At 46.2% G+C, this 21,641-nt stretch overlaps 1 protein-coding gene across 8 annotated transcripts in view; it reads right to left on the bottom strand.

The window, feature by feature from the left end:
* The window catches only part of LOC119455790 (facilitated trehalose transporter Tret1-like), an 83,742-nt gene that overhangs the window by 22,413 nt on the left and 39,688 nt on the right, over positions 1 to 21,641 (bottom strand). The window contains exon 1 of one of the 8 annotated variants that reach the window (XM_049669315.1): positions 14,664 to 15,070. The exons of 5 other annotated variants lie outside the window; for them this stretch is intronic. In XM_049669315.1, the coding sequence (XP_049525272.1) occupies positions 14,664 to 14,754 (91 nt within the window). In that variant the 5' untranslated portion in view covers positions 14,755 to 15,070. Of the gene's footprint in view, positions 1 to 14,663; positions 15,071 to 21,641 lie in introns of those variants that run through there. 2 more of the 8 variants (XM_037717254.2, XM_037717257.2) reach the window with 2 other exon arrangements.

The raw sequence follows: 21,641 nt of genomic DNA on the forward strand, positions 1-21,641 counted from the left end.
GTTGAAGAGTACGGCGACAGAGGTCGGACTTTTGTCAAGAAGCATTTGAAACGCGTCATCTTCAATACCCTTCAGAATATGTTTGATCTTCTCATCCTCCGTCATCGTGGGATTAACACGGCTGCAGAGATCCAAAACATCCTCAATAAAGCTGGGAAATGTCTCGCCCGGCTGCTGTGCTCGTTGGCGTAGACGCTGTTCGGCGCGTAGCTTGCGGACAGCGGTGCGGCCAAACACCTCGGTGAAATGTGTCAATGTGTCAAATGTGCCAACTCAAGATGTCAGGTTCGTGATTACTAAACCATAGGTTTGCGACGTCAGCAAGGTAAAAGATGACATTATTCAGTTTTGTCTGGTCGTCCCACTTATTGTGAGCGCTTACACGTTCATAGGATGACAGCCAGTCTTCGGCGTCATGTTCTCCGGTGCCGCTGAAGATGGTCGGATCGTGCTGACGGAGAACGCCGACGCAAGTGACAGGGGCAACCATTGGTTCAGTCGGTGCGTTGGTCGCGTCAGCCATGGTGTTGGTGGGCAACGTACGAGTGCGGAGCTCCAGGGTGGCTTGAGAGATCCCAGTGACCGCCACCAAATGTAATGAGATTTAATTAAATATTTATCAGTCTAGTCTAGCAGCAGCTTGCTTTATCCTCATCCGTGGCGCTTACCCACTACGGGGGATTGGCCAAGAAGCCGGCGGTTAAAGGTTAAAGGGAAGGGGGAGAAGGAAAAAAAAAACTAGACGAAAAAGTAAATCAGGGTGATGTATAACATTTAGAATATTTGGAAAGAGATTTACAGGGCAGAGACAGAATTAAAATAATTGTAGTTGTATATAAACAGCAAAAATTTTGGTGGTATTAGAATAATTTCGAAACAACAATTAGCGATTTAATGAGTTATCCAATTATTTATTTCGAGAATTAACTGGGTAGTCTTTTTGTGTCACAGATATAGTCACAGAAGGCCATGCAGATGTTCCTGTGGCTAAAGCCCATTGAAGAAGTCCCGAAGGAGAGGATATTTTGAGTAGTTAGAGAAACACCCAATTTACGGAATGAAAATTCGAATTTCTTCCTGTGATTCCTGAATCGACGACAAGATAATAGAAAGTGATCAATTTTTTCGGGTTCCTGGCAGGTAGGACACAGAGGGGACGGTGCCAGACCGGACCTGTATAGGTAAAAATTTAATGGTGGGATTCGGCAGGGTAATTTTGTTTTGGAGATTTCTAATTTACGTGTGGGGCACCATTTATTGTCCCACGAAAAGGACAAATGATTAAATTCCGACGTTTGGATTTTCAGTTTCGTAGAATCTTGTAATAGGGAAAATTTTCTAAACCTAGCCGCAGTGACATAGGCCGAACTAGGCATGACAGACATAACTGGTCCATCAAGAGATATCCGCGCAAGTGCGTCAGCCTAGCAGCAGAGCGAACAGCCCTAGCTCTCTGGCAAACACAGAACGGGTCGTCCTCTTCGAGCTGCTACCGAAAACACGAGGCGCGTCTGCTTCATTACACCATGCATGAACCACGTTGCCTAACTGCACACTTTTTTACACGTAGAACTGTTGGTCTGGACTATCTTCCTTAAAGAGAAATATAATAAAAATGTTTAGACGATGGCTCAAGACCTGTTCGGGCAAATGAGTGAGGGGAAGCGAAATCGGGCTATGCATGGCCCACTTTGGAGCATTCACATGCGAAGCTCCAACGCAAGTGTCCCTTTCACTGTTAGTTCACGGTGGGTTTTCGAAGGACGTCACCGTCTTGGACCTTCCTTAAACTGCCCTGCTTAAACGCGGCACCATCTCAACCATAGGGTCAAGTTTCTGCCGAAGCAGTCCATACACGAACAGGTGTCAGGCAGACACTTACATGGAGATAACGATGAGTTCCTTTAGTATCCTTCATTCCACAAATGACTGCGCATTGAGCCTGCCTACCTGACTTGCGCTTGAAAGCAAGCATGATGGACCTTGCCTAGACTGACCTTTTCTTTCTCGCTCTTCATCAAGTGGTCGCAATTTCTATCTATACGTCGAGGAAGTTCAGTGGCTATGGCGTTGCGCTATTGACCTCGAGGTCACGGGTTCGACTCCGGCCGCTGACAGCCGCATTCTGATGGGGGCGGTATGCAAAAACGCACGTGTACTTAGATATAGGTGCAACCGCCGCGGTGGCTTAGCGGCCATGGTGCTGTACTGCTGAGCACGAGGTCGCGGGATGAAATCCAGGATGCGGCGGCCGCATTTCGGTGCGGGCAAAATTCAAAAACGCCCGTGTACCGTGTATTGGGGTACGTTAAAGATACCCTGTGGTCAAAATTAATCCGGAGACCCCCATAACGGCGTGTCTCATAATAATATCGTGGTTCTGACATGAAAAACATCAGAACTTATTCTAGTGTTTAGTTGCAAATTCCTGGTGAACGTTGCTTTTACTCGCATCCTGAACTGCGAGGAATCCAGCCGGCGAGAGAAACGAAATCAGATGCTGCGAATACGATATATCCAGCAAACGATCAATCCAGCTAACGAACACGCAAACTTGCCGCGCGACTGGCCGCTCGAGGCACTTTGCCTGTATTCGCAGGCTTCTTTCACACTCGGAAAAACACTTTTATGTAGCACTTACTAAGCAACAGAAAGCTGTATCGGGAGTTTTTTGATGTTGCTCTACAATTTTCCTATTGACACTTTTCATCTAATTGTGATATTTTAGAAGTTGATTAATTATTTAAGACTAATTATGTAATTAGCCGGAATGCAACAAATAATCTGAATATCTCCAAGCGACGGCGAACATCATTATCTTGTTTCTGTCCTGCTATGTGGCATTTGCATATTTTTAAACCTTGGTGCATTATAGTTGGGACACTCTGCGTATATATCAATGACAACGTTCACGGAGTTGCGCCAACTTTGTGTATCTGGTTTATAATAATCGCGTCTTGCAATGCGACAACGCTGAGTTCACAGACATCACTTACGCAACAACCGATCCTTCCGCGCCGAAAGTTAGCACCCATAAACGCTGCAACTTTCGGAGGTTCGGAGGTCATCCTTAAAAACTAAAATTCAATTATGGGGTTTTACGTGCCAAAACCACGATCTGATTATGAGGCACGCCGTAGTGGGGGACTCCGGAAATTTGGACCACCTGGGGTTCTGTAACGTGCACCTAAATCTAAGCACACGGGTGTTTTCGCATTTCGCCCCCATCGAAATGCGGCCGCCGTGGCCGGTATCCGATAGGAGGTCATCCTGGCCATGACATGAGTTTGAAAAGTAGTTGTTCTTGGTTAACTGCTGTAATTTGGAAGCGCCGAGTTCTCACATAGGAACGTTCGGATCAAAAGACGTAGGCTAACATCGAGCGGAGAGTTTCGTAATTCCACTACCACGGGGGACCGCCAAGGTTTCTGATAATCGCTGAGACGGCACAACAAAATCGTTAGATCGCTAGATGCTATAAGAGAAAATTCTGAACTGAACTATACGTTGAAGCGCTCCGTCTCGCACTTAAATTGACCTGACTACATAGCGAGAACAATCAATCAGACGCCCGATAGCTGATTCAGCAAAAACAGTTCCCTGCCTCACAGCCTTCAAGGAATGCGTGGATATAGCATAAGCGGGAAGAAGTTTGCTTCGGCTGCGCTTCGACGTGCCGCCGACGGGATATAATGAGGGAAGGGGGAAAGAAAAAAGCATCGGCGGCACATTCAGAAACTTTATGCCTTCAAGTGAGAGCTTGTTGCACGGAAGTTGCACGATAGTATAAAGAACAGGCACGATGTGCTGACCAGCCTTAACAGAGAGCACTCAAACTATTGAGCTTGTTAAAGGGGCCCTGAACCACCCCTCGGGGTTGGTGAAAAAAACATAGTACGCGGATAGCATACGCTGCTGTGAACATCTCAGCCAAGTTTTGCAGTCGTGCACATGCGCGGCGCGTTGAGCTCGTAAGCGGAGCGCGAAGTCACCTTTCTTTCAAATGCTTTCTTTTCAACAGAAGCTTGCTCCTCACTATTTCCTATGTGCTTTATTTCGTAATATAGTAGATTCCTATACGCGGCTGCTATTGGCTAATATCATCAATGAGAAGGGTGTTTGGATCAGTGCGCTTCTTCCTACTGCTACTGCGTATATTTATTGACGCAGTTTAATAAACAGTCTGTAGTAAGCGAAAATCTGCTTTCGAATTTAATAGCGAGTTTTAGTACAGCGGAAAACGCTTACGTTAGCGTTAGCGTGCGACTCAACGCTAACGCAAAGAAAGGCTGCACTGCGCGGTGCAAGGTAGTGTTTTAGAATAGCGGAACGGAGCAAAACGCTAACGCTAACGTAAATACTTGGGCGCCATCTCGAGGTGGATACAGCAAACATGAGAAAACATGAGCAAACCCTCTCGTTAAGCCTACTCCGCCGCTAATCGAGAACGTATATCGAAAACAACGCCCATTTGTCACCTGTACGCCGCTGTCGAAGCATCATCACACAATCTAAAGCAAACAAGGGCATTAGTGGGGAACGAATGAGCCGAACAGTGCAGGCCGACGACTCGATAGATCCGAAGTGGGCGGCTCTCGCTTCAACAGGCGCCGCCATCTTGCCGTATACGTACGGAATCCCTTGTGTGCGTTAGCGTTGAACGCTATATTCCGGAAATAGCGTACGTACGTCAGAGTTCTGGCTACGTTTACGTTCTGCGCGTGCGCAGTTCAGCACGCAACGCTAGCGCTAAATCCTTGCGTTTCCTGTTTTCCGCTATACTAAAACTCCCTAATAATCCGCAAGAAGCCGACTATCATCTTCTCACGCTCGGCCACGGCCGCGCGCGCAGGAATTCGAATTTGGCCACCCTGCTTATCGGTGTCGTAGCCGTCGGGTCTCGCTAATTTCGACTAGATTTGAACGCTCAACTAGCCTCGAACCACGCGAAACTTAAGGTCCGCCCACGCGCACGCTTGCCAGCGCGCGCTCACTCCTGGACACTCCTCGTTAGACGCCTTGGCAGACTATTGATGGAGCTTCAAAATGCGAAAGTTGGATGTGGCGACTATCCGTCGGTCAAGCTGGTGAAGGACAAAGCCGGTCCGCACCACGTAGCACGATCCGACTGGAGCATATGAGCGCGAGCACACAATCAAGCCCTGTCGTGTACAAAACAAACGCTGTGCGTACGCATGTAGCCGTTGTCTGCTATGTAGCGTAGATGCAGCGGCCGCCGCGGGGTGCCGCGACAAGTCCACTGGCTGAGCGCACGGCGACTCGCTGAGGTCAACTACGTTTGGCGCGTCGTAGGCGCCAAAATCGGAAGGGAATGCGCTGATCTCGCGGCCCAGTCAGCATTACAAAACGATTTTGGAAGTACTACCAATCGGAAGTTGTGGCGTCTACGTTTACATCCAAAATAAATTTCAACTGCGCGCCACGGTGACCTGCAGTAGGCGGAGCGTTGTGGGCACGCCCCGCTCGGCCCACAACGGAGCGGGAGCACGGCGAAGAGCGTGTTTGATTGCGAATAACTCCGCTTCTGCTGAACGCATTGAAGTACTTTTTGCACCAAAGTATTCCTGAAATAGCCTTTTTTTCAACTTCAAATGCATTTCTCCACTTCGATAAACGGTGGTTCAGGGCCCCTTTAAGTTACAATACACCTGTGTGGTTCCTTGTTGTCGGTTTGGTTACGCTGTCAGGGCGTGTTAATGGTGTTAATACTGTTTTAATTGACACTGTTTGTTTGTTTGTTTGCTTGCTTTGCTTTCTGCCTAATGTTTTTTACTATTTAAACGCTTATTTCTTCCCATATATCCTCGCTGCCTATGCTCGCAACTCAGATGTATTTTTTCTCTTTGCTGAACTCTTCCTCCAGCTTAGGGCTATCAAGGCCCGCAGTATTCTGTAAATAAATAAATAAATAAATAAATAAATAAATAAATAAATAAATAAATAAATAAATAAATAAATAAATAAATAAATAAATGAATAAATAAATAAATAAATAAATAAATAAATAAATAAATAAATAAATAAATAAATAAATAAATAAATAAATAAATAAATAAATAAATAAATAAATAAATAAATAAATAAATAAATAAATAAATAAATAAATAAATAAATAAATAAATAAATAAATAAATAAATAAATAAATAAATAAATAGAGGAACTGATTTCCCGGGATGGTAGTGTCTGCAAAACCGTCGAAGACGACGACGATGATACTTAAACACAGCAGGCATGTAGATGTAACTCCAAGGCTCTACATCTACATAAATAAATGAGGGATGAGCCATGACTTTTGTCTCGGGTAGTTGTAAGGAATGACACGTTATTAATAACCACAGGAATGAAACTAAGAGACAGAAACAAAAGAATGGTGCATAATTGAGTATTCAGACTACACGAATGGAAAATTGCATGTGAAAGAGAAATAGAGAAATTCGACGATTCCGACCGAAAAAAAAAATTGGAAGAAACATAATAGGATCTAGTAAAAAAAGAGTAATCTGGTAAACGCTTTGTATTTCGAAGGAAACCGGCGTGAAACATATCCTTGTGGCTAAAACCTAGAGCCGAAACTGCAAGGGAGAGTAAGACCAATACATGTAAATTGAAATCGAGAAGCAGAACTTTATGGTTCAAGGGCCCGAAATATTTTTCTCCGCCTCCATTTTTGTTTATATTATTATTTCGCTGCAAAATTGCATTAAAGACAACGTAGCTGTATGCTCTACATCTTGTTAAATCCCTGTACAACTACATCATGGGACAAATACGAAACCGTGATTTCTGTACAGATGCATTAAAAGGGACGACATGATATGCGTACAAGGCTTGGCTAGATACGTGACAACCACACAGAGAAAACACATAAAACAGATACACGTGGTAATTAAATCGCGAATGTAAAATAAAATTTATGACGATCGGTGGCAACATGGACATGTCATTCCCAAAATCATCTGCTAAAGTTGTCACGAGTCCTACGGCGGCAGCTCTTTAGTGTAAGTTCTCGTGAAATTTTGCGCTAAACAAACGGGAACTAACAAAAATACACAAGGAAGGACGAGCGCTTTCTAACAACTGGTTTTACTTTCTCGGAAACCTCATACTTAAATACCACACAGATCTGCGCAAAGCATCTCAGGATTCCATGTAGGGTGCACACAGCGATCACATGAATTGTCTAGAAGTTATGGACACGGAGGAAAGTAGCGACATCACTTTATCTAACATAGCAATCGATGGGCCTATAGCACACATTTGGCCTAGCATTGTAACGAGTGTGCATGCACGCCCTACTCTGACAACACAGCCATTCTTTTCAAACATTGTAATAAAACGTCGGGGGAAATCGTGGAATCATTTTACATTTCACAGCCAAAAGAAGACTGTGTGAGTCACCCACCCATTGCTATGTTATATAAAGAGACGTCGCTACTTTCCTCGTGTCTATAATTTCCAGAAAAATTCACGAGATTGCTGTATGCGCCCTAGCCTGAATCCTGAGATGTCTTGCGCAGGTCTGTATGGTATTTAAGTCTGATGTTCCCGAGAAAAAAAAGTCGGTTGTTAGGAAGCGCTCTGTTCCCGTTTGTTTAGCGCAAAATTTCACAATGAATCAAAGCCAACTATAGGCCGGCTCGCAGTGATACTTCAGTGTAAGAACTGGGTGAGCTCCTACACGCACGACGTATTCAAGGGACAACACGGACCGATATTAATTCACGGGTTTAAAGGCACCCTGCAACGCGCCAGGGAAAGCTTGTTCAGCGGCCCCGATGACATCGCCTCGACGCGGCGATTTTGTGTATTTCGTACACAGGAAGTGACGTGGGAGAGTGCCGCTATTATGATTCGTAAAAAAAAAATGTAATGTGCTATTAGCGTTCACACGATATTGCAAGTACTGCGAGAAAAGGCTACAACATTTCGTTTTACGTCGATTTTAAGTATTGCACAGCCCGGGTACAGTGTACTAGGAGTATGGGATAGTGGGCTCATGGAGCGCCCGCAAGCAAGGCTTCTCACATTGATGGCGCGAGGTGGCGCCAGCAGAGCATGGGCTGTATGAAACTCGCGGTACTCGTTGCATCATAGAATAAAGAGCCAGCATCGCGGCCTGGAATCGTCGCTCTGTATCTCAGTGGATGTCACGTAAGTAACTGCCGCCGCCTACAGGAATTGCCGGGCTTACTGGCTTTTGAACGACCACCACCTAACGCAGGAAACACTGCGACTGCCAAGATGCCAACATGGAACAGCCGATTTTCGAATGCAGCCCAGCACGGACTCGCGGCGTCGGTACATGTAATTTATTACTGGGGCGTTCCACGAATAAACCGAGACGATCCTATTTCAGTTTTGTTTTTATATCGTTTCGTGCGTGACAACTGGTTATCGCAAACGTGACAATTTTAAAGCTTCAACCATGTTCTGTAATTTTGTCGAAAGGTGCGGTCAGGATTTGTTAGAAACCACCGAAGAGAAGTATTAGGTTAAGCTACATCGTTATGTTTCTCTTTCTGAATAAACCATTTTTATGATTCCCTGTAACTGACGATTCTTCAAGGTTCGCAAAGGCCTGGCGATGCGACCTTGTAGTTGCCTCCGTGGTTCTCGTGCCGTCATAGATTTATATTGAGCTCCCTTGATGCATTGAGCTGTTAACGGCTTTAACATATTTCTCTGCCCTCAGAAGAAGCCAAAGCGCTGGCGTGGAAAAAAATGGGCGTCTGCATGCTTTCTAAACATGGCTGAATGCAAAAAAAGAAAACTTTCGAGAACACAACAATTCTTTATTTGAAGCTATACAGGTGTTGCCAATTCTCAAATGTACATCATTATATTCTGTTTATACAGCACTTCCTGGTTTTCATGCACTGAACATAGGCTAGAGAAACAACTATGAGCACTTACTCATCTTTGCATGAAAGTTCTTTTTCCTACGCGCTTCCTGTGACTCATTAAATCATTTTACATAGAAGTGAAGCCTTGTGGGGACATAAAATTTCACTATGCTGGCAGTAAGCACTTCGGAGTGCTCGCCGCCCCCTACACCATATGAAATCTGAGAGTTCCCCAACAGCATGACATCTACTATGCTGTTGCTACACAGCTTTTCCTGGCTGAAGAAAGTAGTGAACACATTCTCCAACTTTCTTACTGTTAAGAAAAGCACACGTGACGGGTAAAGCAACCCTCCTTTGTCACAAATAGCAGTGAACATATCGTCTTCGGATATCTCATTTGGTCCTTGCCGAAGCAAGTTTTTGCATTCTACATAGTCATAGCGAGCAATAAATTTGCGCGCTACATAACCTGCCATGTAGTGGATCAGCCGGTCATCACTTTTTCTATGATGTATAGCCACTCTGTTCAAAAGAAGTACGATGTAGCTTGCGTTCTGCCAATCACAGGTTACCTGACTCGATGAGTTTATCAATGTCAGTTATCAATGTCAGCCTTTCGTCCATTGGTATCCTGTCTTGCACCCGGGAGCGAAGCAATGACGTTGACGCCTGCGGCCAGGCATTGCATCTGTCGTACCCCTTTTACAGCGAAGAAAACGTGGGTTGCTTCTTTCGGCAAGCGAGGTCAGAGAGCACAGCAGCACAGCACAGCGACGCAAACAAAGCAAAAGCAACACGTGGCCGCCGTGCCGGGAATGCCGAGCTTACAGCCCACGCTACCGCAGCGCCGCCGCATACATCCGGGACCTGTTAACACTCGCCGCTTCACGCCATCGTATGGCGCGCGCCCTCTCCTGAACCCACTACCCCATACTTCTAGTACACTGCAGCCCGGGCAAGGTGTTGGAAATGACGGACCGCATGCAAAGCATTTTGGCGCGCCTACGGCCACCTTGCGGAAGCTGTCGTAACCATAAAAGTGACGCCGTGACCAACGAGACAACACCGCGCGCCGAACGATTGTGGAGTCCATGGAACGCAATCAACAGGATGAGCAGGCTTGGCAACCATGGCGCGCCGACTTCCGATAATTGGGTTACAGTGTACTAGAAGGGGGCAGTGGGCTTACTCTCCGGCGGAGGCTATGCGATGCGGTGGCTCCATGAATGTCGCAGATATGAGCTTCTCCGATAGCCCGAGCGGCAGCGCTGGCGTCAGTTTCAATGGAGCGTGGGTGCGACGGCGCAGCTGCCCAGTGCCCGCCCAGTGCCCGATCATATTCGTTGGAGTTGCAGAGCTGCGTTGTTTTTTTTTTTGTTTTTGTTTTTCTGGACGTCGTCACGTAGGGTTTTTTTTTTTTTTCATTCAGTGTTTTTTTCCCACATAGCCTGCAAGAGATTAGTATGCCTTGCAGTAACTGAGCCATGCCGCGGCATCGACAAAATCACTGTTACTCGCCTGGGTGCCAAACAGGCTATGTTTACGTGAAGGATGAGCCGAAGTTGTCCTTGTTTGGCGTCCCGAAGGATAAAAATAGGCGGAAAGAGTGGGAAAAAAACCTCCACAGAGCTGACAAGCCCCTGGACGACACGAGCGCAGTATGCGAGCTCCATTTCGAGCCACGTTTTGCGCTCATGTCCACCGCAGTTCCTGCTCACTGTGAATTGTCTTTCTTTTTACGGTCTAGTTAGGTCAGTTAGCGAAGGAAACTGCGAGGAAGGTACACTGGCCTCCTTACTGGAAGTTGACTATCTCGAAGCATCATGTGACCGAAATGAGTGCAGTCAAACTGCTGCTAGCGCTACTGCCACAGAGGCCACACAAAACGTGGTACCCCAGCATTGCAAGGGCCTGCGGGTTTAAAACGACCATAACCAGCACGTGGCCAGAAGCGATTCGAGGCTCACTTAACATATTGCGGGCTATGTTGCGCGGGAGTGTATTGTCAATTCTAGCACAAAATGCCAAGAATGCATAAAGCTGCTTACTATGACGCCACCAGGCGAAAGTTTTCACGCCCGGCTAACAAACTTTTGTGACCAAGGAGGCCTCCTTTATACCTCCAGTCAGCTGTATGGCTTCGTGAAAAAGCTATAGAGGATCTTTTCACAGAATGCTTCTGTCAGAGTGAGCCACACTCTGACAGCGTTATGGACATGCTGGCAGTTGTTAAGAGTAAGCTCCCCCTCGAAGTTGTCTGCAATGTGCACGCTTTTAGCCTCACAGCTAAAATAATTAGTTTTTACATTGTCACACGTCTGCATTTTTATGTGAAAGGAATTAACTGTGACAAGGCAGGAAAGCGGCAGAGGGCCAAGCAGCTGAAGTTGAACCGTTGCTTATGAGTTGAAGTGCATGAAACAATGGCTTGCTGTACTTGCAAATAAAAGCTTTGTGTCAGCAACAGCCCTGTTATCTTCATTTTGCTTACCCCTATATAGCTGTACATAAGCATAGGCCTGAGCCTAATTGTCAAGTGAACTAGTTTTCACTTTTAACACGAAAGTGTTTTATGCCGGGGTCCACCAAGACTTCTATAACGTATTTCCGTCACGGAAATACGTCATAGAACATAATACAAAGAAAGAAACCAGAAGAAAAAGTTCCACAAACATGCAAAATTTGGAAATCGAACCCACGACCTCTCGGTCCGCGACGATAGATCGCCGAGCGTTTAACCCATTGCGCCACAAACGCATTTGCAGAGAGCTACACAGAGGCGCCTTATATATCTAACACTCCTCCGTGTACCCGCGCTCGGGGCGGTGCCGCCGCCTACGAGCAGAAAAGAGAAGTACTGCATTATGACACTAACGCGCACCGACAGTGAACGCTTCGGTGGTCTCAGCACTACGACGCCTCGATGCCAGCATTCGAAGGGACGCTGGCATCAAGAAGCACTACCAACGCCACTTAGGTGGCGTTCACCGTACTCAGCACAGCGGAGCGTGGCCTCCGCAATTAGCTCTGAAAATGTTTCTGAAGTTGAACGCGGAGGCTGCAATTACGACGCGCTGTACGCGCTGATTTGACTCGGTGACGATTCAGTTACGTGCTTTGTCTTGCGCGTTGTATTAGTGTGTCAGTTACGTGCTTCGTCTTTCGCGTTGTGCTAGCGTGTGCAGCGTAGTGCAGCTTCCATATGCACGACGGTTGCTCATGGTCATCGACGTTGGTAGTCGTGATGGAGGAGACGTGCCACCAGGCGTCAGCGTAGGTGCATCAACGCCTAAGGGCGCTTTAGCCACAAAACACCAATAGACATTATATATCAATGTGCAATAAACATTACACTACTTCTGTGAAGACACGTTTCACTTTCGTGTTCTATACCGATTCCTATATAAGAGGGATCAACCACATTTTTTGTTCAGGCCTCCCTCCATTTATTTATGAAAAAAATCAACCTGATTTGATTTAATAAATGTGTGCCAGCGTAATGATGGTTATTAATAAACGCAGAAGGCTACTGTGAAGCATGGAACAACTAAAGTGGAACAATAAAATATTGAAGCCATATATACAAATTCATTGTGGCTAAGCAAAGGCAGTAGGCACAAACCTGGTTAGCATGCCTGATGGGTTTTTTTTTTTTTTTCAGCCCAGCTGGGTAGTATGTGCGCACTGTTTTCTGTCTGACAAAATTTTACATTAAGTCGACACGGCATGAAACCGTATATTTGGTCACCGTCCCTTTCATTCAAAATTTTCTTTCAATTTTTTTTTTACGATTGCCCGATAATTCGGAAAATTCGAAGGCCCCTTCCACATAAGCAAAATTCGTCAGCGACGAGCTCTTTGCAAAAAAGGTTTAAGAGTTAGGATAGGCAGCAAATTGCCCAAGAGTTGCCATCTTCCTTTTCCACAAGGTACTATTATGGCAAATATCATGTGGCCTAAACAAATATAGTGCTTGCTAAAGATATGTAAAGACTCTCAAGTATGTCAAAATTAAAAACAAATAAGAGTGTGAACTGCTTCGAACTGAAACCGTCAGAAACGCAAGGAAAATCAAAGCTTCTGCAAGCAAAGCTTCCATTGAAGTTGCCAGTGGCGCCACCTCTTGGATGCGACGCTGATTGCGTCAGAGGAGCGGCTGAGTAAGCCCACTGCCCCCTTCTAGTACACTGTAATTGGGTGCACCATATGACGTCATGGGAGAGTGAAAGGCGCACCTGAAAGCCGCGAAAATTCGAGTGGAGGGTAACTCTCATTTCGCTTGCATGTATTTTGAAATTTCTCGGACCTATAACTTGAGTTTGCGTGGGTCAACTTTTCATAATTCGTTTTGTCCCGTGTTCTATGAGATGCTGAGAATAGATCTAGAGCAAAATATGGTGACCCGAAAACGGCGTTGCAGGGCCCCTTTAATAGACAAGCCTAACGCCGCAAAGCAACATAAGGACTATACAGTTTGACGCTGAGTTAAGGCTTTGGGATAAATTTTTAACCAACTGGTAATTCACTAACGTTCACACTAAGCTCGGTGCACGAGCGTTTTCGCAACCCGCTCCCGTCGCAATACTGCCTCCGCGGTCGGGAATCGAACCTGCGACATCGTGCTCAGCAGCGGAACGCCACAGCCACTGGTTCACCGCGGCTGATCGTCAACACCTGTGTGCGTACGGTGTGCGTAATCAGGCGATAAATCACGTTCCGAGTCCCACCTGCGCATTCTGAAGTTCGTTCTAAACAGACCTTTCTGTTTCTGATATGTATACAATTACATTGAAAGAGCGCACTTTCCAATGTTCTCATCTTGAATATGTCTATAAAGCGTGAAAGTGAACAAGCGCTCAGTGCTGCCCGCATTTTGCGGGCGATATATATATACAACGAAGCAGAGTGAGCGTTTATTTCCAACTGTATATATAATTTCATACATACTATAGTGAGGTCGTAGTCTAAAAGATGCGCAGTTCACAGAACGCACGACAACGACGTACAGTAGTGCCGAAATTGAAGATGTGCGTATTCAGGCGACAATTAGCGTAGAAATGTTAGCTTGATCCTCAATAAATACATAAACACAGCTGGTATATATGAAGCAGCTCCCGTGCTAAAGAGCACACGTCCTGGTTGTTTTTATTTCAGCGTGGCTATACAAGGATAATGAACCGTTTTGGGCCCTCAGTCGGGTTAGAAATGTTCGGAGACATCAAAGCAAAGTTGGCTTAAACCTTCGGATCATTGCGGTGCCGCAGGAGTCCGAGAGCATGGTTCGTTTCGCATTGCGACTTAATATTTTACATGCAAGTACTGCACACGCCAGAGGATGCCAAGTCGCGTAACCAGACTTAGTGTGGACTGAAGGACACCCGCAGGGCATATCCGCGCAGTTAAATGAGCACGGGATAGTTACAAATATAGATGCAGTGATGCAAGCGGCAGATAGAGTAAACAAAAATGGCAAAAAAAAAACAGGTACGAATTTGCACAAAAATGTTACAAAATTAGCTTCCCCCCCCCCCCTTTTTTTCTATTTTTCTTTTTTTTTCTGGCTCAGACATGGTTGAAAGCAAGAAAACAGCTGACTGAGAAGTCTGTCCTGTCTGTTTCCTCTCGCACGCTGTCCGTTCTTACGCTTAACTTTACCTCAATCTTCGAAACAGCAATGTTGACACGCTTCTCGAATTCCGAATGATCGCGCGACAAAAGCACCCAACACAAGGGCCCTGTTGCGTCCGCCTCGGTGCGCGCGTAATGCGTTTTAATAAATATCCCGGCTAGCATACCCTGCGCCGACTTTGGGTCACACTCGCTGGAGGGGCACATGAGCGGCTCCAGCTGAAGAACAGCCTCCCGAGGCGAGGTCACGGCACCCATCTTCGACTCTCGCTGACCACCGGCGGTGAGTGAACTCGCAGCGCGCACCCCGAGCTTGTCGACGGCCACGTTGACTTCGCGCGCTCATATCACCCCGCAAAAGAGCCCGCAGCCGTTGCGCCGTACTCGCCCCCCCTCACCCGCTCTCGCCGGAAGCCGGAAGCGGGAGACGAGAGCGGCGAGGCAAAACCCTCGTCGACGCCCGGTTGCACACATCTTCAAAGCGCAGACCAATTAAGCGGCTGCAGCCAACGTTTTCCTGCAGCATCCAGTGACACACACGCGCACGAGTGCGAAGCTGCTTCTGCTGCTACTGTAGGAGGGGTTGGCGCAGCAGACGCACTCGGGACGGCGAACAGGTGCGAATGCCTTCCGCTCCACGGCCGGATACCTGTCCATTCCACGTATACGGTGGTAACATAAAACGCGTGGAGGCCGCTCCGTTGGACGATAAAACGCGACCGTATGCGGAACAACGGTGCGTGTGCGGAGAGAACAAAATGCCTCTACGCAAAGGACGCGCCAGCTGGCGAGTCGAGCGACACGTGTATGTTGAGTCACCGCAGCCCGTCTCTTTGACCGCGCGGTTGGGCGAGTGTCGTTGTCGTCGCATGCACTTGGAAGTGTCCACGCCGATAGAAAGCTTCTGAGAACGTTTCGCTCACAGGGGACGCGCGGAACAAAGTCGGGTTCGTTTTCGTGCATAGCGCTCGCCGCCAGCGTTTCCCGGTAAACATCACGGTTACACAAGCTGCAGTTGCCGGGAAGCGTGAGAAGTACCCAGGAATCTTTAAATGCTATCGCGTTCGCGTTCTACTCTTAAAAGCGAAGCTTTCAGCGTCCTCCAATTTTTTTTTTTTTTTAATTCTTTAGGATTAGGAGTGAAGCCGGTGGTAGAGGTCTTTGCGTGCGTGCGTGTGTGTGTGTGTGTGTGTGTGTGTACTGCTCCGGACCACCGTCAGTTGCACTTCCCCGGCCACAGCGAGAGGACGTGTGTCGAGTGAGCTCCTGAAACAAGCAATGTGGTGAACTGAGTGTAATTCACGTATCCAGGACCTCAAATAGGTGCGACGTATAATGTTAACGGATTGTTTTTTCGCATTTACCGCTAAATCACCACTGAATTTTTTAGCCAATAAATAATCCGTAAATTTTGTTTCTCACGTCGCGTTTTACCGGCTCCACGACGGAGGTCAGCTTGTAAGTGTTTGTAAGGCTACGGCGGTGAAAGATGACGGCGAGGTCAGTATCAAATGTCTGTCAAAGATAAGCCTGCAACGCAGCCATACGATTCCATTGGAACACGCAGCCAGACGCCCGCGTCGGATATAACGCAGAAGATATATTGAAGTACTAAGTTCGGATTTAGTGACACATTTGGAAAAGCTCGGGTATACCGATGGAATTGCACCGGATACAGTGAATTGCTTAGTCCTGGGTAGATTTCGAACAGTGGCAAAACAGACCCATATAGTACTTCCGAAGGGCACAAGAACACGCTTATACAGATTCGCTATTGTTGATGTATCGGTTGCTGAGATTGGTATACATCTGCCAATGCTTTTTAAAAAGTAATAATGACTTTCTCTACAGCTGCAGTAATGAACGTGCTTTGGAGTATATTTCTGATGTTTTAGGAAGAGCTGAGCATTCAATAATAAGTCAAACGCAAAGCATCTGTGAAAGTCAAAAGCACGTCCCTCAAAAGGTTGCGATGCGTCTGCTGTCTCCATCCGTCAGTTTACCAAAATGAGTTATTTCTCGACTTTTCGCAGGCACGCAGAGAAAGCGTCTTGCCTGAGAAAAAAATGTAAAAAAAGAAGAAATAAAGCATGCCGCAGTCCGACTCAACCAGGAGGGTCTGTATCTGAATAGCGGAGGAAGCGCGGGAGACCACACTGCGGCAGGAAGTGAAGCAGCAGGGAGTGCAACTACTTGCACTCCTTCGTCTTACAGATAAAGTTCAGCGTCACGAGACCGCCCTGAGCAAAGGCACGCGGCGAAAACAGGAAAACGGACGGCGAAGTCTTTAACGTTTGCTGTATTTTTATTTATTTTTTATGAGAGAAAAACAAAGTGAGCATAAATGAAAGGCTCTCAGAAAACGAGTTTATTTTCGTCTCTTAAAACAATCGTCCATTTGGACAAACTCGCCACCGACAGTTCCTAATGATATGCATGTGCTTCTTAATGTGTTATTTCAAGAGTATAAGGAGATTGGGGGCGGTCTATAAAACACCGGCATTTCTGCGAATTTCCTCGATGTAACATGGTTTAGGTAAGCGAACCGGGCGTTTGGTCAATAGAAAGTTTGCTGCATGGATCTCTTCGGTGTATGATGGTTTTCAGCCGTCGTCACCTTTCAGACGACAGTGAAAGATTCGTCCTTAAATGACCAGTGACTATACACGAAACTTCACAGATCACATCACAGATAGGGAATCTATGAGAGAGTTCTCATACCCTTCGGAAACCCTAGTGGTCTGTTGTGCCATTGCCTGGAATGTATACACCCAAAGCTTTGCAATCGCTTCAATACATATACTCGGCGCAATTCCTTCGCTATACCTTCGCTAATGCATGACTAAATAGTGTTACTATGTTGATACGCCGCCATGTATGCTTTGTAATGTAAGCGACTCGGCAGCTAGACGCCGCGCGCCAAGCAAACCTGCAACACGGTCGCCGGCCCGCAAATCGTGCGCCTTTCTCTGCAGCGTACGGTGAGTTCACGAAGCAAACATGCACTTTCGTTTCACTTTCGTGTTCTACCAATTCCTATGAAAGAGGGATCAACCACAATTTTTGTGGACTATGCTCAGTCGGCTCTGCAGCGAAGACAAAGGGATCGTTCCACTTTGCGCAGCGTAAATGCGGCCTCTTCCTCGTCCCAATCACTCTCTCTCTCTCTCTCTCTCTCTCTCTCTCTCTGCACATAAACTCTATAGCGTTACTGCTGAGCAGCTGCATGTGCATACCACACCGTGGCACATACTGCAGGTCTGAGCCCATCGGACATTTAACTTCAAGCTACAATAGCCGACAGTTTTCCTTCATTCTCATATTGTGCACCATCAACATCTACAATGACCGTATGGCGGCACTCCTTACGATGCCAGCATTGTGAGACGCCTGGTAGCTGCGAGGCCGCTGTCTCTGCTCGTGCAGCGCTACGCTAAACCTTGCTACCAACTGATTTCAATGTTTCGTCCTTACGGTGAAACTAGTCAATAAAAAAAAACTACAAAAGCTTTACTAATAAAAGCAGCTTTTGTAAAAAGTATGAGGTCTTCCCAGGCGACACAAAAAGTCCAATGAACTTCCCAAAAAGACCCACACGTCCCACATCCCAATGGAGACTTCCGGTGGATTTCCAAGCGACGTCTGTAATCGGCAAGGTCCGAAAAACGCGCCATCACGGACATGATAGCGATATGCAATCAGCAAGTGAGATATTTTATGCGATCATGCATCAGGATACGGGGTGCCAGATGGCTGTGCATCTGTTTCCCGGATGCATGGGCGCTCTCCTTAAATTATGGGTTACTATGGATTACCAACATTCCCAAGCCTATGCTTTTTCAAGATATATTTATAATACATCGGGCTCCGTTTTGTGTTCTACGTTACATCACGGCGAAAAGAAGAAAATAAATTGGAGTTCCGGGTTGGAGTCCCGGAGCAGGACGAATTTTTCTTCAACTGCGAGGCTTTTCTTTCGAGGAACCCGTATGGGTTTCCTTTGTAGCAACTGCTACGATTGGGTGGATGTCTCATTTTCCATTTAATTACTTCTCTCCACCTAGCGGGTTGCCGCTACAATTACGTTAAACAAACCAACTTCCGAGGCCACAATTGAAGTTGGAGAAAGCGCAAAGACAGAAAATAGGCAAGCTCTCCCAACGAACAAAGAACTCAATAAAGAAACGAAAAAGCACCAAAGTAGCTCTAGAGATCAGATATAATTGGCTGAACTACCAAAGCTGATGAAAAAGAAGAAAATAAGTGATATTCGAAATTATAACATCAGAAAGATTCGGGAAAGAGTAAAAAATAGGGAAAGTACATAATCAGAAAGGAAACTTGGCATTTGATAGAACACGATACATGTAGTGAAACATGAGCAGGGAAATGTCAACCGCAATTTCGATTGTATAGCTGCGGATGAATTCTATACTGAACGGCACAGTACCAAGAACAACCAAGTAACCTTGATTGGAAGTAGTGACGAACAAGATACAGAAGTTCCATGCGTGCAACTAGCGATGCATTTAGAATTGATTCTGAACGTATGCCCAGGGGAAAAGCGGAAGGAGAAAATGGAATAACAACTGATTTGATAAAGGATGAAGGGGATATTATACTCAATATGCTTGCGACCCTTTATTCGCCATGCCTCATCACTTCCGTACCGAGGACTTAGAAGAATGCTAGCATCATATTATACCAAAAGAAGGGAGATATTAAATAACTGAAGAATTATAGGCCCATTAGCTTGCTTTCAGTATCGTACAAAAAAAACCCGGCAGATCCCACGTGCTGTGGGAATCGATGTTGTGCGAAGGAGTGTGTAGGGAGCCTACCAAGTTAACGAAACGACCATGAGAGCACCAAGACGTAAGCGGCTGTTTCATGACCTACATGACACGCATGTCATGACATATCATTTATGTTCGTCATATACTCTTGTCATAGTATGCCAATCTTGGTACATACCAAGTTAACGAAATGACCATGAGAGCACAAAGACGTAGGCGGCTAGATAGATAGATAGATAGATAGATAGATAGATAGATAGATAGATAGATAGATAGATAGATAGATAGATAGATAGATAGATACTATCAAAGTAGCAAATGTTCGCCAAGAAATGCTTCGCATTTATTATTCGCAAAAGTAATTGCTAATAGAATCAGGGCAACACTTCATAGGCACAAGTGTCTTGGTGTAACCCTTGATAGGCACCTCAAATTTGATCTTCATGGCACATCAGTGCTTCAAAAGATTCTTTTAGAATTCGCGCAATTATTAAGACGCGTTCATACTTCCAGCTCCCAATTATTTCATCACTCGTTATAACGAAATTGACGGGGGAAACGAAATTACTTCGTTATATCCGTTACTTCGTAATATCCATTATTGCCATTTACTGCAATATATGCCCAATGAGGTGCACAATTGTCAACATGGAAATAAGACCACGGCTTTGAGGCCCGCGGAACCGCTGCACGGCCACGCATTCGATTAAGTTTGACTAAAACAACAAAATAATTTTCGGCGTGACACGCGACTTAGCAACTGACGCGACAGTCTTTACATAGCTGCCTTCTCTTCCACTGTGATGGTCTTTCGCGTCCGCTTTCCACTCACGTCCGCTCGCCGCGGTCGAGCAGCACGAGGCACACCACACAGTGCGCTCCTCTGTGTGATCGAGGAGGCTAGTGAACTTCGCCGCGCCGGCTTGGCTCGGCCGGCTCATGGGCTCCGAGATCGCACCGATGCCAACACAATCTCTGAGGCCACGCCCAGTCGCCAGCCTGCGCGGCTCGCCGCAGGAAGCGGTAGAAGTGAATGCACGGCCTGGGCGTGACATCCGAGATAGCGCCGCAGAGGTCTCCGAGGCCAGGCCCAACTGCGGTGCGTGTAAAGGAAGAAAGAAGGGAAGGCACTAATATATCGCACCGCCGCGCAGGCTTGCACGCGACCCCTGAGATTGCGCCGGGGAGATCTCAGAGGCTGCGCCTGCCTGCACGGCGCCCCGAGCAGAAGTGAATGCACTTATCTTTCGCACGGCCGCGCGCAGCCTCGCAGCGTGGCGCGTCTCGCGCAGCCAGGCACGCGCAAGAGAAATAGGTCAGTGTAGAAGTGCGATAGTACAGTAGCGATAGTGAGCTGCTGCTTGTGCGCAGCTACGCGTGGCGGTGAGAAAGGCCAGTGTTGCTCGACGACGTATTCGACGCGGGGACGCGAGAGTTCTGAATTGCCGCGGCGTACGAGTGCTGAACCCCGCGGGAAGCGATGTACTCGACGCGCAGCGGTCGGGTATTTTTTTTTTTTCGGAGACGAATTGAATTCGTTTTATCCACTGGCAGGGCACTTTCACTTCGTTAAAGCGGGGTTTTAAATATATATGGACCTCTATGGGTATTTCAGGGGATTTATACTTCGTTATATCCCATTTCGTTATAACGAGGTTCGAGTCTGTAATGCTTACATTCAGTCATCTTTCTTATTGCCTGTCGTCCTGGGGCAACACACATCTCGAAGCCCATTTAACACTTACAAAAATCCTAGTGCAATGTTATGTTAGTTGGTTCTTGACTTTTTTATTTTGCTAATAGTTTTTCTGTATACTCCTATGCTTCGTTGTATAACGTGTTCTATTTATATTTATATAATGTCTGTAAGGAACTGACTGCTGCATGCTAAAACTTAAAATTGTTTATATTTTTTATAGGGCATCCTTCTGACAGTATTTAACTTTGGGACACCCTATTGTGCTACTTATTTTGTACTTGCTCAAATGTACAACATGACTGTAATAAATCTACTGAATTTGGGAAGCAGTGGCAAATATAGTAAGAGATGGTTGGAGTCATAGCATTAAAACACAGACCCTAGAGCAAAAATTTTCTCTAAACTCCATAGTACACATTCCCACGCTGCTCACTAATTGCAACGGCAGCCGCACAATTCTAATTTATGGTATCGGATTATTCTTGATAATGAACTTCCAACCAAGTTCGGTGCAGTGGCCACAGAATTATATGGCAACAAGTCTCTCTTCAATCATCACACGACTCCAAATAATATGCTGGGACATAAGGAACAGCGGCAAAATAATTCCAATAAAAATTATGCACATCCAATGCACATATTGGAATCTA

Source organism: Dermacentor silvarum, chromosome 6 (assembly GCF_013339745.2).
Source record: "Dermacentor silvarum isolate Dsil-2018 chromosome 6, BIME_Dsil_1.4, whole genome shotgun sequence".
In the NCBI taxonomy this organism is placed as follows: Eukaryota; Metazoa; Arthropoda; class Arachnida; order Ixodida; family Ixodidae; genus Dermacentor; species Dermacentor silvarum.